Source organism: Bos taurus, chromosome 7 (genome assembly GCF_002263795.3).
Source record: "Bos taurus isolate L1 Dominette 01449 registration number 42190680 breed Hereford chromosome 7, ARS-UCD2.0, whole genome shotgun sequence".
Classification (NCBI taxonomy): domain Eukaryota; kingdom Metazoa; phylum Chordata; class Mammalia; order Artiodactyla; family Bovidae; genus Bos; species Bos taurus.
This window is the reverse complement of record NC_037334.1, coordinates 57,411,212-57,426,703: the sequence shown is the minus strand read 5'-3', so window position 1 is coordinate 57,426,703 and position 15,492 is coordinate 57,411,212. Positions and strand designations below refer to the sequence as shown.

The 15,492-nt window shown below is 40.4% G+C and overlaps 1 protein-coding gene across 4 annotated transcripts in view; it reads right to left on the bottom strand.

The window, feature by feature from the left end:
• Positions 1-9,237, bottom strand: part of RBM27 (RNA binding motif protein 27) — a 65,474-nt gene extending 56,237 nt beyond the window's left edge. For 3 of the 4 annotated variants that reach the window (XM_005209576.5, XM_024994218.2, XM_024994219.2), the window contains exon 1: positions 8,995-9,237. In XM_005209576.5, coding sequence (XP_005209633.1) covers positions 8,995-9,053 — 59 coding nt within the window. In that variant the 5' untranslated portion in view covers positions 9,054-9,237. The remainder of the gene's footprint in view (positions 1-8,994) is intronic. The other variant, NM_001193172.1, reaches the window with a different exon arrangement.
• Positions 9,238-15,492: the final 6,255 nt, after the last annotated feature.

The following is a 15,492-nucleotide window of genomic DNA, read 5'->3' as shown; positions in this document are numbered from 1 at the left end:
CAATATGCCAGCAAATTTGGAAAACGCAGCAGTGGCCACAGGACTGGAAAAGGTCAGTTTTCATTCCAATCCCAAAGAAAGGCAATGCCAAAGAATGCTCAAACTACCACACAATTGCACTCATCTCACACGCTAGTAAAGTAATGCTCAAAATTCTCCAAGCCAGGCTTCAGCAATATGTGAACCGTGAACTTCCTAATGTTCAAGCTGGTTTTAGAAAAGGCAGAGGAACCAGAGATCAAATTGCCAACATCCGCTGGATCATGGAAAAAGCAAGAGAGTTCCAGAAAAACATCTATTTCTGCTTTATTGACTATGCCAAAGCCTTTAACTGTGTGGATCACAATAAACTGTGGGAAATTCTGAAAGAGATGGGAATACCAGACCACCTGACCTGCCTCTTGAGAAATTTGTATGCAGGCCAGGAAGCCACAGTTAGAACTGGACATGGAACAACAAACTGGTTCCAAATAGGAAAAGGAGTACGTCAAGGCTGTATATTGTCACCCTGTTTATTTAACTTATATGCAGAGTAAGTACATCAGGAGAAACGCTGGACTGGAAGAAACACAAGCTGGAATCAAGATTGCTGGGAGAAATATCAATAACCGCAAATATGCAGATAACACCACCCTTACGGCAGAAAGTGAAGAGGAACTCAAAAGCCTCTTGATGAAAGTGAAAGTGGAGAGTGAAAAAGTTGGCTTAAAGCTCAACATTCAGAAAACGAAGATCATGGCATCTGGTCCCATCATTTCATGGGAAATAGAGGGGAAAACAGCAGAAACAGTGTCAGACTTTATTTTTGGGGGGCTCCAAAATCATTGCAGATGGTGACTGCAGCCATGAAATTAAAAGATGCTTACTCCTTGGAAGGAAAGTTATGACCAACCTAGATAGCATATTCAAAAGCAGAGACATTACTTTGCCAACAAAGGGCCATCCGTCTAGTCAAGGCTATGGTTTTTCCTGTGGTCATGAATGGATGTGAGAGTTGGACTGTGAAGAAGGCTGAGCGCCAAAGAATTGATGCTTTTGAACTGTGGTGTTGGAGAAGACTCTTGAGAGTCCCTTGGACTGCAAGGAGATCCAACCAGTCCATTCTGAAGGAGATCAGCCCTGGGATTTCTTTGGAAGGAATGATGCTAAAGCTGAAACTCTAGTACTTTGGCCACCTCATGCGAAGAGTTGACTCACTGGAAAAGACTCTGATGCTGGGAGGGATTGGGGGCAGGAGGAAAACCGGATGACTGAGGATGAGATGGCTGGATGGCATCACTGACTCGATGGATGTGAATCTGAGTGAACTCTGGGAGTTGGTGATGGACAGGGAGGCATGGCGTGCTGCGATTCATGGGGTCGCAAAGAGTCGGACACAACTGAGCTACTGAACTGAACTGACTATGTATCCATAAAGTGCACTAAGAATGAAGGAAATCACCAGTCTGAAATAATGATTCACATCAATTGAATGGTGAAACAAATACATTGGGAAGTTTGTTGCTGTGATTTTTTTTGTACCTTTATGATTGCTCTTATTTATTCTTTCATCACCACTTACCATACTCTTTTAAATCTGACAATTAAAATATTATAGTAGCTATGATACCAATAGTAGCTATAATAGCTACTATAATAGTAGCTACTATTATAGCTACTATTATAGTAGCTACTATTTTAACTGCTATAATATTATAGCTACTATTATAGTATAGCTACTATTATAGTATAGCTATAGCTACTATTATAGTATGGCTACTATTATAGGTACGATTATAGTATAGCTACTATAGTAGGTATACTGTAATAGTAGCTATGGTAGTAGCCATACTATAATATTAGCTATGGTACCAACTTTCCTGGACAAGGAAAAGGCTACCCACTCCAGTATTCTGGCCTGGAGAATTCCATGGACTGTATAGTCCATGGGGTTGCAGAGTCGGACATGACTCAGAGACTTTCACTGACACGGACATGATACCAATACTAATAGTAGACCAAAGAGACTTTCAGAAGTATGTCACAAAAATATGAGCATGACTAAGACCCTTGATAGGTTACAAGACAAATGCAGGGCCACTTCCTACTTCTCTTACACAAAAACAGTACCCAAAGAGTATTAAAATCATTTCGCTCTTGGGACTTGCGCGGTTGTCCAGTGGCTAAGACTCCACTCTCCTAATGCAGGGGATCTGGGTTTCAATCCCTGCTCAGCGAACTAGATCCCACATGCTGCAGCTAAGAGTTCACATGCTGCAATGAAAGATCAAAGATCCCATATGCTGCAGTTAAAACCCAGTGCAGCCAAAATAATTAATTTTTTTTTAAAAATCCCTTTTAGCTCTCATTTATAACCAAAGCTATGGAAATTCATTTCTGCCTAACTATAGGGACAAAGTATATCTTGGAAAGAGGTTTTAAAATTATGGGGCCATGGCCATGTTAAACACATGTTTCTAGACAAAAAGGGGCTTCCATTATAACAAAGAGATTAGGAAAGGTAATAATATCCACCAAAAAGTACTATTCTATAGTCTTTAAAAGGTCTTAATAGCATGTGTGTGCATGTGCTAAGTCACTTCAGTTGTGTTTCTTTGCAATCTTATGAACTGAAGCCCACCAGGCTCCTGTGTCCATGGGATGCTCCACACAAGAATACTGGAGTGAGTTGCCATGCTTTCCTCCAGGGGATCTTCCCAACCCAGGTATCAAACCCGCATCTCTTATGTCTCTTGCACTGGCAGGTGGGTTCTTTACCACTAGCCCCACCTGGGAAACCCCTTAATACCATGATCAATTATTATTCATTTTACAGATGCCTAAATTTGTAAATATGTAAAGACAAATCAAGTGATCCATTCAAAACCAGGGAGACAGCTTACCTGTGGAACTAAAACTCAGTGTCAATTCCATGCAAGTAAAATCTATCACAGCATATACATTTTTTCTAATGTTTATCTGCACAACAAATTAATGTATTCTAAGCCTCATCGGTAATCACCTTTCAGTTAAAATAAAGAACCATAAGAAGTTTCCTAAAGTTTAATGGAAGTTACAAATGAGGATTCTTTAAAATTCACATCTTGCATACTGTTCTACAAACATGTTTCTATTATCTATTTTTATTTAAAAGAATAAAAATTGCTTAGAATGAATTTTTATCACGAGAAGTTAATAGAAATATTGCCCAGGAATGTCTTATCTGTAAAAATCTCAAATCTGTCTTTTTTCTTCTTAATGAAATCACGATTGCGGGTATTAACACATCCACTGAGCTATCAACTCAGCCTTGCAGATACTTTTAGTAATCTGATTTTCTCAATGTGCCTAGCTGCTGGCTACTGCACTACTACTATTGTGTAGGAAACAAAAATATTGGTACTTCCACGTCTTTTCAAATGAAAGCTTTCACATTCCCCATCATTACTTAGGGGCTTTCATGAATGAAGATGATGTGGAAGAAAATACCCCTAGATTTATCTGGAGGGGAAAAATAGATGTTACTCAGTTGCAGACACCATTGCGATACCCTGGCACAGTAGCCACCAGCTAAGCACACTCAGAAAATGAGACTACTTTAAAAAAAAAAATCATACTTTTCTAATTGTGACCAACCTAAATACACATGAGGACATTAATTAGACATTTACTAAATGTTAAGGAAATGCCAACCTTCTTGCTGGGTAATGGAATTACTTTGAACAAGACAGACCTTGCCCCTCAGTCACAAGGAAATGAAAAAATAATAATTATAGTACAAAATATCAAATGGCTAAACAAAGAGATTAATAATGAAGTAACAACACTGTGAGAGGATGAACAAGACATTGGTAGGAAACAAGGCTATGAAGGCAATATATGGCTCCTAGCCTACAGGAAATGGGCCAGGGAGAATGAAGTCAGAAATATTTAGGAGTCACACCAAAGAACATAAGAACAAATACGTTCCTAACTTAGTATACTAAAACTTGCCAAGAAGTGTTTGTGCCAGAGTAAGTCTTCTATGAAATAGTGAGTGGTCTTCTTAAACACGTCCCACAGAACTTTAGAGGGACATCAATTCTTTGAATCTACTACATATGCTTTAGAAAATTATCAGTACTTTTCAGTCTTAAGAACATACCTACAAAATACTCATTTTATCCTTGCAGTTCATTTATCAAGATGTGAGATCTAACAAGCTGCTACATGGTGATTCTTCTTCCCATTTGAGCAACTGCAGAGATTTCTAGTCAAAATTAATTTGGTATGGATTGCAAATGTACAAACAGCATGTAAACTTTAGAGTTCAACCCAAATACACACCCCCTGACCACTGGGTCAATAGAATCATCCCAATGAACATTATTGTGTCTTTTCCATCATACTCAGAAATGACATAAAGTCAATGTTTTACAGCTTTTTTTTTTTTTTTAACAAAGACCTTGATATGACCCAAACTCACAGAAACTGCACATCAGGTTGATGGGTTTCTCTACCAATTCTTGTCTAGGGCCTGCAATGAGAATCTGTCATGCACTAGACTGATTATTCTGTAAGCAGCAGAAGGACTTAACACTAGTATTAATAAGTATTTTTGCAAAAAGAGTTTAATATATTTTCACATTTCAAAAACCATAAAATTCATTTATATTTAATGATTCTGGTACATAAAATACTTTTTATAGTCTGCATTATTGCAAGATAGGTAAAAGGTTAATATAATTAATTGTTTAACACAGAAAGGTAAGAAAACTCTCCAAAGTCAGTGACTCAAATATAGATCTAGAAACTAAATGCCCTGCATCGCACAATGATGCTCTACCGAAAGATGACAGATAAATGGATGAATGCAACTGTTCAGAAAGTATTACAAACCCTATCACTCTCTTCAAAACATGTATCAAGGCAAGTTTTTTTGGTTATTCATAGCTTTTTTTTTTCTTTCAGTTTGAGATATAATTGAACTATGTATGTCTGAATTGTACAGCATTAATGATTTTACTTACATATATGAAATGTTACCATGATAAATTTAGTGAACATTCATTTTACATAGATACAAAACAAAAACAAAAACCACATTTTTTCCTTGTCATGAGAAGTCAGGATTTTATCTCAACTTTCATATGTAACACACAGCAGTGTTAATTATATTAATCATGCTTCACATTCTTAGTACTATATATCTTGTACCTGGAAGTTTGTACCTACTTACTATCTTCATCCAACTCTCCTCCTCTGGTAAAGACAACCCCACCTCTGGTAATCACAAATCTGATCTCTTTTTCTATGAGTTTGTTTGTTTGTTTTTGAAGTAAAATTGACTTAAAACACTTATGTTAGCTGCTGGTGTACAACGCTGTGATTTGGTATTTTTATACATTACAAAATTATTATCACACGACAAATTTTTACAATAAACCTAATAAGCAGCAGTGAATTAGATGTACTTATATATATTCAATATATATAAAATAAAAATAACTTAAAACATTCCTCATTAAAGACAACATTTTTGGTAGAAATGCATGTTTGTTATTTTAAAATGCTTGCTTGAATGTTTTCTAAACTTGTAGAAATTTCTCCACTGGCTGATTTATCCTCTAAATTTACTTAGAACCTTATCTTTAAGGAGTCCAGATAGTTCAAGTGAGCAGTTATTTGTAATAAAAAGAAATCATGACATGTCCTACTCATGTATAATCCCTACATAGTCTCTATAACTAGGATATCTAGAAGATTTTGAAACAGAAGGAAGATGAGGACCCCAAACAAGATCTGTGTTCAGTCTGTTCATGCAGCAGTAGGAAGAGAGATAAACTCCTGGACTAAGATGGTTTCTCTCCCTTTTACTGCACTGCCAATGAAAATGGTACTAGGTGGCCCACAGCTAGTTCAGGAGTGCTTTCTTCTAGTCTCCCTCCCCCTGTCCCTCCTCTAATAAGGTAACAGATATGCCCCACATCTACAAAAGGAGTGGAAACAGATAAGCTCTAACAGTATGAGATTTCTAATTTGTCTATGGGGCACAAACACATACAAACTAGACTGGTTTCATAATATTTTGTTACCTGACTTCATTTCACTAATGACAAGGTGGACCACACTTAAAAATCCCTAAAAATCAAAACCTTTTATAATTCAGTTACTTTTTTTGGGGGGGGGGGGGGGGGCATCCATGTGGCTTGCAGGATCTTAGCTCCCAGAATGGAGATTGACCCAGGTCCACGACAGTGAAAGCACAGAGTCCTAACCACTGGACCACCAGGGAATTCCCTAAATTTAGAAAATTTTAAATTAAGCTAAATAAGAAAGTGCAACAGGAAATCATGTACATAGCTACAGTCTGATTAAAACATATCCACTGCAACTACATTATATGAAAGCATGACAACTGCTCTGAAATGCTGTGTTGTAGCAACATGCCAATCTCCCATGAAAATTTTCTTGAATCTGGAATATGCAAAAAGTAAACTTACAAATACAACCCACTTCAGCATATCATTTCTTACATTTTAGGATGTCTAAACAAAAAATACTCTCCCATGACAACATACTAAGAATGAGAATATATGTGACATTTCCACTTGTCTTTACTGCTTATTATGAACACTTTCATCCAAATCCATTACCTATAGGAGTTAAAAATAAGTATTTATTTTGTAATTTTGTAGTTCTAGGAAGATCATCTATATTATTAAGTCTAAGCAGTGATTTTAGATCTTTCTTAACACTAAAAAAGTAACAAAAATAATATTTAAAAGAGACATGATGTGACCTTTATGTTGAAGATATAACTCAAAACAAGTGGGGAAACTAATCATTTTGAAAGATAACTTTTACCCATAAAAATTACAGAATATATATGAATAAAATCAATATAAATAGTCCAAAAAAACTGGTGAAAGCACCCTAGGGAGACTTAAGTTCCCACCCAAACTAAATTCTGACAATAAGAAAAAAATCAAAAAATATTACCCAGACCAAAACATTTTAGGGAGCTTTAAAAAAATAATTAACTATAATATTAAAACTTGTCACCTTCTTCTGAAGACATAAAATACACATTTAATACTTTCAAAAGTACTACCAACATTTAATACTTTCAAAAGTATCTACCATCCAACTAAAAACACAAAGGTTCTCCTGTTCTATATTTTAATAGACCTTTTTCTATTCTTAGCCTCTTCCATATATGGTCAATTTCACTAACTCTACTTCATGATTTCCCACCTTCATCACAATCCATTTCCACCTTTGTGCTCCAATCTTGATACTGTATGTAAGAAAAGTATGATGCACACTCAAGAGGCCCATATTCTTCAATAAAACTTTTAAGTGTGCCCAGAAGTCATTTGCATATTACTTAGACCATCACTAATGTAAAACTCAGAAGCCCTTAGTGTACATTCATTCATACCTGTGCTCTAGTCATATACATATCCTCAGAAAGCAAATACCACTTCAGACATCAAAATTCCCTTAATGCTGTCTCACTTTACCATCCTACCATCTTCACAAGGCTGACACACTGGACTACAAATGAGTCTTCCTAGGTGTTACCATCCCAACCCAAGAAACAGAAATAGCAAAACATCAAAAGTTAGTTAACAGGATTTCTCAGGAGCACAAGGAAAGAGACAAACAGGGAAGTAGCAGTCTCCTAACAACCAACTTCACCACACCTCCCGAATTACCCTTTATTTCCACCTCTGCAAAAACTCAATTTTTCCACTAAAATTATCTGATCTAATGAATCAAAGCCTACTCATCTCTTCTACTCCTTTTCTTTCAGCCAGAAAGCCCTCACCTCCAGTAGGAGGAAAAGTATTAAGTAGAAATGACAAAGGGGCAGCAAATGATTCCTTCCCTTCCCATGCCTTCTTTCCCAAGAGAGTTAGTTATCACCTCCTCCCACCCTCCCTCCAGCTTTTCCTCTTCCCTCACTGAGATACCTTTCAGAGACTACCTATACCCCAGTGTCCCAAATTAACACTTCACCATCTCATCCCTTTAAAACGGTTACAAAACCAACAGAAAGTTCATATCTTCGCTATTCCTTTATTTCAAGGGTCCCAACAATATTTCCACCATACTACTCCAGATATCAGAAACAAGCCACTCACCAATAATCCTACACGGCAATCCTCAGTAGTTACAAAACTCTTTCTTTCCACTACCCGTTTCATTATTCCAATACCTGCATCTAAAAATCCCTTGGTGCTGCCGGTATACCCCTTTCAGCCTGTCCTCCAATAATATTAGATACTCGAGTAGTCCTTTCAACCCCCAGTCAAACTTACAAAACCTTACTTTTCCCAACCCCTAATGGTATTTAAAAATCATCAGCTCTCTTGGCACTATCAACTCCTCAATAATAGCATCCCTTAATAGGCTTATCAAATTCCTAATAATTCCCAAAACACTTCAGTGTCCACAAATCCCTATCCACTACCGTATTTTAATTCAATATTCTTGAACCCTTAGAACTCATCAGTAATCGCTCTAAAGCCCTTAATGTCCCTACTCTCCTTTTCTCCCTTCATGCTTCCAAAAGGTCCCCAATACTCCGCTTCTAGATCGTTTAGTCCCGGAATAATATTGTTTGTAAAACCCTTGATATCCTGCTACTCCCTTCAAGATCCCGATATTCTAAAATCCCTCAAGAGCCCCGATTACTCTCTCAGTTCTAAAAGAGCAGTATTTTAAATTCCCTCACTTCCCGCTACCCTTTTGAGCACCCCAAAATGTGTATTTCAAAAGCCCTCGCTGTCCTCCCCGCCTCCCCCCCCCCCCCCGCCCAGTTCCCAGAGCCACACCGCCTCTACGTCCCTTGCTCTCCTCCCCCCACCCCCCCACAATGGTGATAGTACTACAGAGAAGACGTCGCCAGGACCTCCCGACCGCTGCCCCTCCGCTCCGCCCTCCCCCACGCCGCTTCCCCTCCCCCCACGCCCCCGCGGGCCCCCAACGCCCACGTTCGCCAGCCCCGGCCCAGCCTGCCTCACTCACATCGGCTCCAGTAACTTGGCCAGCCAGGACTTGAGGGCATCCACATCCTCTATGAGCATGGTGCAGGGAAGGCGGGCTCGGCCGCCGCTCTTGTTCGGGCCTGCCGCGAGTCGCCCCCCGCCGCCTCCTCACGCCTTCTTCACAGCTCCGGGTGCCTCAGCCCACCGGGCATCTTAGAGGACTTCAATCTACTCCCCCGGCCGGGGCCTAACAGGAACTAACCCAAGAGCCCTCGCTCAACCTAGCCCGACGGCACAGGAGAGGGGGGAGATAGCGTCGAGTGGCGAGCGCTGGAACCAATAGGAAAGAGAGGGCCTGCGCGCAAAGCCAATGAAAAGGCTCGTTCGGCCCGCCCGCCGGTCGTACCCAGTAAATGAGGAGGGATTTAGCAAGGTAGGTAGAGAGCTTACGTGAACTCCTGGTGCAAGATGGTATCTTAGAGAAGGTGCTGTGGCTCTTAAAGGGGCCGCGACACTTTTTTTTTTTTTTTTTTAACCACGCCGCCGCCCGCCGCGGAAAACCGGTGTCTGCTGCTGGGAGTGCCTGGGGGAACCCGGTGAGCCCCTCAGCCTGGTTCCTTCCTCCCGTTTTTTTCCTGGAAACACACACTAGTGTCCCGAAATGACTCAGCTGTAGTAAATCTGCAACATAACGTGCAATACGTTCACGTTCGACACTGTGCACAGAACGCAAAATTTTACTTTTTTCCCCTCACACGCTCTTTTTGCTCGGCACGCATGCTGGTATCTTTTGCTGCTGTGCTTAAATTATGCACAATGCTATGGCAACCCTTCCTTGGACTCCAATAATCGTCATTTTAAAAACGTGGCGCAACGGTTGCAAAAGACAGAAGCCATTTCAATTTTATCAGTATTTTTAGTATATTCTCCATAAGGGAGAAAAAGGATTCCATTTTTTTAAAAATTCTCTTTTCATTGCTTCTCTAAAGTTCGATGGGAATTTTGTGCAGGGAAGATGTTGGTCAGCAAAAAAGTTTTTTAAAATAATATTTAAAAAATGGAAATCACTGAAATTGGCAAATTGGTTTGTACCAGATGAAAAATTCCCTTTTGGAGTTTTGAAATGACTGGCTTGGCACTGGTGTTAGAATGTTTTCAACAACGATTACTGAGCACCTGCTATACACCAGCACTGTGTAAGGCACTGGGATTCCAGTGGTGAGCAAAACAAACAGTCCTTCCTCCTAGAAAGCCGGACAGTTTATGAGATTATGCATTGTAATCATAACATTATGAAAAATACCCGATGAGCATACACCTCATATAAAAGAGATGGGTCAACCCAAAATAAGCAGGCAGACTGTAATATATATATATGTAGCAGGTGTAGGCAAATTTTTTTCTGTAAAAGGCTCAGTTCAGTTCAGTTCAGTCGCTCAGTTGTGTCCGACTCTTTGCGACCCCATGAATTGGAGCGCGCCAGGCCTCCCTGTCCATCACCAACTCCCGGAGTTCACTCAAACTCACGGTGCATCGAGTTGGTGATGCCATCCAGCCAACTCATCCTCTGTCGTCCCCTTCTCCTCCTGCCCTCAATCCCTCCCAGCATGAGTCTTTTCCAATGAGTCAACTCTTCGTAAAAGGCTAGACAGCAAATATTTTTTGGTTTTGGGGGCTATGAGGTCTCTGACAACTACTCAACTATGCCCTCTTGGCATGAAATAGGTCATAGGTAATATGGAAACAAATCAACTGTGACTGTGTTCCAATAAAAGGTGTATGAAAATTTCAATGTGCGAGAGTTTTCATGTGTCACAACATGTTATTCCCTTGATTTTTTTTCTCCAACCATTTAAAAGTGTAAAAGTTATTGTTACCTCACAGGTGTCCAGGAACAGGTGCCAACATGGTCTGGCTTGCAGGCTAGTTTGTGGACCCCCTATATGTGTGTGCACCCAACTCTTTGCAACCCTGTGGACCCTAGCCCACCAGGCTCCTCTCTCCATGGGATTCTCCAGGCAAGAATACTGGAGTGAGTTGCCATTTCCTCCTCCAGGGGACCTTCCTGACCCAGGGATAGAAGCCACGTCTCCTGTGTCCCCTTCATTGGCAGGCGAATCTTTACCCCTGAACCACTTAGGAAGTGAGGTGGCATTAGTGGTAAAGAACCTGCCTGCCAGTGCAGGAGAAGTAAGAAACCTGGGTTCCATCTGTGGGTAGGGAAGGTCTCCTGGAGGAGGAAATGGCAACCCACTAAAGTATTCAGTTCAGTTCAGTTTAGTTCAGCGGCTCAGTTGTGTCCGACTCTGCCACCCCATAGTCTGCAGCACGCCAGGCTTCCCTGTCCATCACCAACTCCCAGAGCTTACTCAAACTCATGTCCATCTAGTAGGTGATACCATCCAACCATCTCATCCTCTATGGTCCCTTTCTCTCGCGTTCAATCATTCCCAGCGTCAGGGTCTTTTCTAGTGAGTCAGTTCTTCACATCAGGTGGCCAAAGTAACGAAGTTTCAGCTTCATCATCAGTCCTTCCAGTGAATATTCAGGACTGACTTTCTTTAGGATAGACTGGTTGGATCTCCATGCAGTCCAAGGGACTCTCAAGACTCTTCTCCAACACCACAGTTCAAAAGCATCAGTTCTTCGGTGCTCAGGTTTCCTTATAGTCCAACTCTCACATCCATACATGACTACCGGAAAAACCACAGCTTTGACTAGACAGACCTTTGTTGGCAAAGTAATGTCTCTGCTTTTGAATATGCTGTCTACGTTGGTCACAGCTTTTTTTCCAAGGTGCAAGTGTCTTTTAATTTCATGGCTGCAATCACCATCTGCAGTGATTTTGGAGCCCACAAAAATAAAATCTCTCACTGTTTCCCCATCTATTTGCCATGAAGTGATGGGACCGGATGCCATGATCTTAGTTTTCTGAATGTTGAGTTTTAAGCCAATTTTTTCACTCTCCTCTTTGAGTTTCATCAAAAGGCTCTTTAGTTCTTCGCTTTCTGCCATAAGGGTGATGTCATCTGTATATCTGAGGTTATTGATACTTCTTCCGGCTGTCTTGATTCCAGCTTGTGCTTCATCCAGCCCTGCATTTCGCATGTTGTACACTGCATGTAAATTACATAAGCAGGGTGACAATATACAGCCTTGAGGTACTCCTTTCCCAATTTGGAACCAGTCTGTTGTTCCATGTTCTGACTGTTGCCTGCATACAGATTTCTCACGAGGCAGGTAAGGTGGTCTGGTATTCCCATCTCTTTAAGAATTTTCCAGTTTGTGGTGATCCACACAGTCAAAGGCTTTGGCATAGTCAATAAAGCAGAAGTAGATGTTTTTATCCTTATCTGTCAGAGGGCAGACAGGATGAAAATCACAATCACAGAAAATGTCAGTATTCTTGCCTGGGAAATCCCCTGGCAGGCTACAGTCCATGGGATTGCAGTCAGTCAGACACAAGTGAAGCACACACACATGCACCTGGGAAGCCCGGACCCCTTACGTAGCGAACTAATAGGTGAAAGTAAAAGCGAAACACACTTAGAAATTACCTAGTGAACTTCCTTCACTGTCAGCTCCTCGCCAGCTCTGCAGCTGAGTCAAGTCCACAGAGACGAAGTAACATCTGGATCTTCTAACAGCAAGCCCAGAGCTTTGACACATTCAGCTGTTGCCTTTTCTTCTCTCTCTCCTCCTCTTCTTGCTTTATCCTTATCCTCATTTTCCCTTCACTTCTTTCCCCTGCAGAGATGAAGTATTACCCACAAATGATAGATATTTTAAAAAGAGAAATGTAAAAGTGATTTGCTTAGGCCTGCAGCTAGGCAAGAACTTGATAGCATGATTGATATGGAATAGGAAATGCCTTTTTCACAATAAATCACTCTGCTGCCAGAATTTCAAAGTACTTTTCAAATGTAATATTTATAGAACAAATTTTCAAGCCTTACTTCAGAGGTGAGGGTGCCAAGATACTGGCTTTCTAGTGGCTGAGGGCATCATTTAATCAAGACTATTACAGGGAATAAAACAGACATGATTACGATAGTCATATTTGGGTTTGCGGACCATGGATAGTTTTTTCCTTTTCCCTATTTTTTCAAGTTATGATGTCATTACTTTTCTAAACTGAGTAGGATAGCATTTTGGATAGATATAAGCTCAGTATTTGAATGTAGATGTGAAACTCCAAACCATACCTTGAGAAAGTGGCATCTATGGAAGAGTCGCTTTTCCAGAAGTGGAATACAATACGATGAATCCCACTCTCAAGCCTCGCTCACTCCATTTCCTGGATAGTTGGTTCAGATTTGGTCTGTAGCCATGGTCCAGAATTTTCCTTATACTTTATTTGTTGTATGCATAGAACTGACTCATCTGAAGTCCATGAATGAATGAGGTACTGATTTCAGTCATTCAGTTATTGGGCTACCCTGAAGACAGTGCATACACATACGTACTATTTCAACATAACCTATATTAAGCGCTGTGCAAGGTACCAGATTCTGTGTGCTGGGCTAGGGCAGAAACATAAGTTTGAAGAGTTATATCCATTCACTGGAGAAGGCAATGGCAAGCCACTCCAGTACTCTTGCCTGGAAAATCCCATGGACGGAGGAGCCTGGTAGGCTGCAGTCCATGGGGTTGTGAAGAGTCGGACATGACTGAGCAACTTCACTTTCACTTTTCACTTTCATGCATTGGAGAAGGAAATGACAACTCACTCCAGTGTTCTTGCCTGGAGAATCCCAGGGACGGCGGAGCCTGGTGGGCTGTCTATGGGGTCGCACAGAGTCGGACAGGACTGAAGCAACTTAGCAGCAGCAGCATCCATTCACTGCCTTTGGGGAGCTCAGATTCTGGTGATCTGATATTCAGGCATTGGAAATAATAACCAAACCCAAGGTTGTTGAATACTTACTCTCTGCTGGCCCCATGCTAAATATCTCACTGTATTGTTGCCTATCTGGCTCAGAGTAGCCCTGTATAGTAAACAATATTCATAGTCAAGAAAATTGCATCCCAGAAAGGTCATGAAGCTGGAGTGAAGAGGCCCAGCCCTGACATGTGTGTTAGATTCCAAAGCCCACACCTGTAACCTTCACTTAATCACCTCACTGGCAAACACTGAAATATGAGGTTCATTCAGCAAATACATATTGAACCCATTACCATATCTTAGGCACTGCTCTTGGATAATACAGAGTGAAACTGATTTCAAATAAATGTTCTTTCCTTAGTTAAGGTGGATGTTAACATGAATACTTAACAAATATTGACTTTTCTCTCAGTTTATTTGCACAGAGGAGAAAGAAAGAAATCAAAGGAAAAAAGAGATTATTAACATGGGACGTTGAAAAGAGAGAGTGACTACAAGAAGAAAAGACATGCTTATTCTGACCAAGTTCTCTTCCTAGGCTTGAGGGCAACTGTGTGTTCTTTCTCCACCAGGAAGAGCTGTCAGTGGGTGATTTCACACAAGTGTTGACAGGGATAGACAGGCTTTGCAAAATCAGATTGTGTTGTGCCTACTTTGGGGCAGGAAGGCTGGGGAAGGGGGATTGGTCCTTATTCTCCAACCTATGAGAATGTCCCAGATGGCAATAAGAGAAGTGGAGAGTCATCTTTGAGTTTTCTCTGTGACATTTACAATGATAATAGACTTCCTTTACATGCGCTAACTGTTAAATTAAACTTTCGTGGAATTTCAAACTAGAAAGCTCATGCTTACTAACAGACCCTGTCATGTCTGTATATTTGTAAATAATCAGCTAATTGAACAGCACACCCATCAAAATGTCAGTCTCTCCTAAGTTTAGGTCCCCTGCAGCAGCCCATCTGGCTCAGAGATAAGTTGCTTTAATAAAAGTCTTTCGAATCTTCCTTATACAAAGTCCAGGTGAGTGGGCGGCCAAACTGCCAGTCAATCAGAATAGCCTTTTGGTAATGGAAATGTAGATTGTTTTCCTAGGAGAACTATGTTAAAAGGTTTTGTTTGTTTGTTTGTTTGTTTTTTTAGAAAGTTGCTTCTCTCTAAATACCTGTAAGATTGGCTAATATATATATATATAAGAAAAACCTGGCAATGCTGAATGCCAATAAGGATGCAGAGAAACCGGATCATTCATATTTTGCTGATATAATGTAAAACGGTACGGCTACTTAGAAAAACACTTTGGTATTTTCTCTAAAAACTAAACATGCAACTGCCATATGACCCAACAATTACACTTCTGGGCATTTATCCCAGAGAAATGGAAACTTATGTTTACGCTGAAAAACCTGTACTCAAATGTTTAGAGCAGCTTTATTTATAATAGCCCCAAACAAGAATCAGTTCAGATGACCTTAAACAGGTGAATGGTTAAACTCTATGATATAACATACCATGGAATGGGACTCCACGCTTCCCTCCAGCAAGGAAGGAACTGTTAATATATGCAACAATTTGGATGAATTATGCTGAATGAGGAAAAAAAATGCAATACAATATGTAACCCATCCCCAGAGGTTACATATTGTGTGGTTCCAT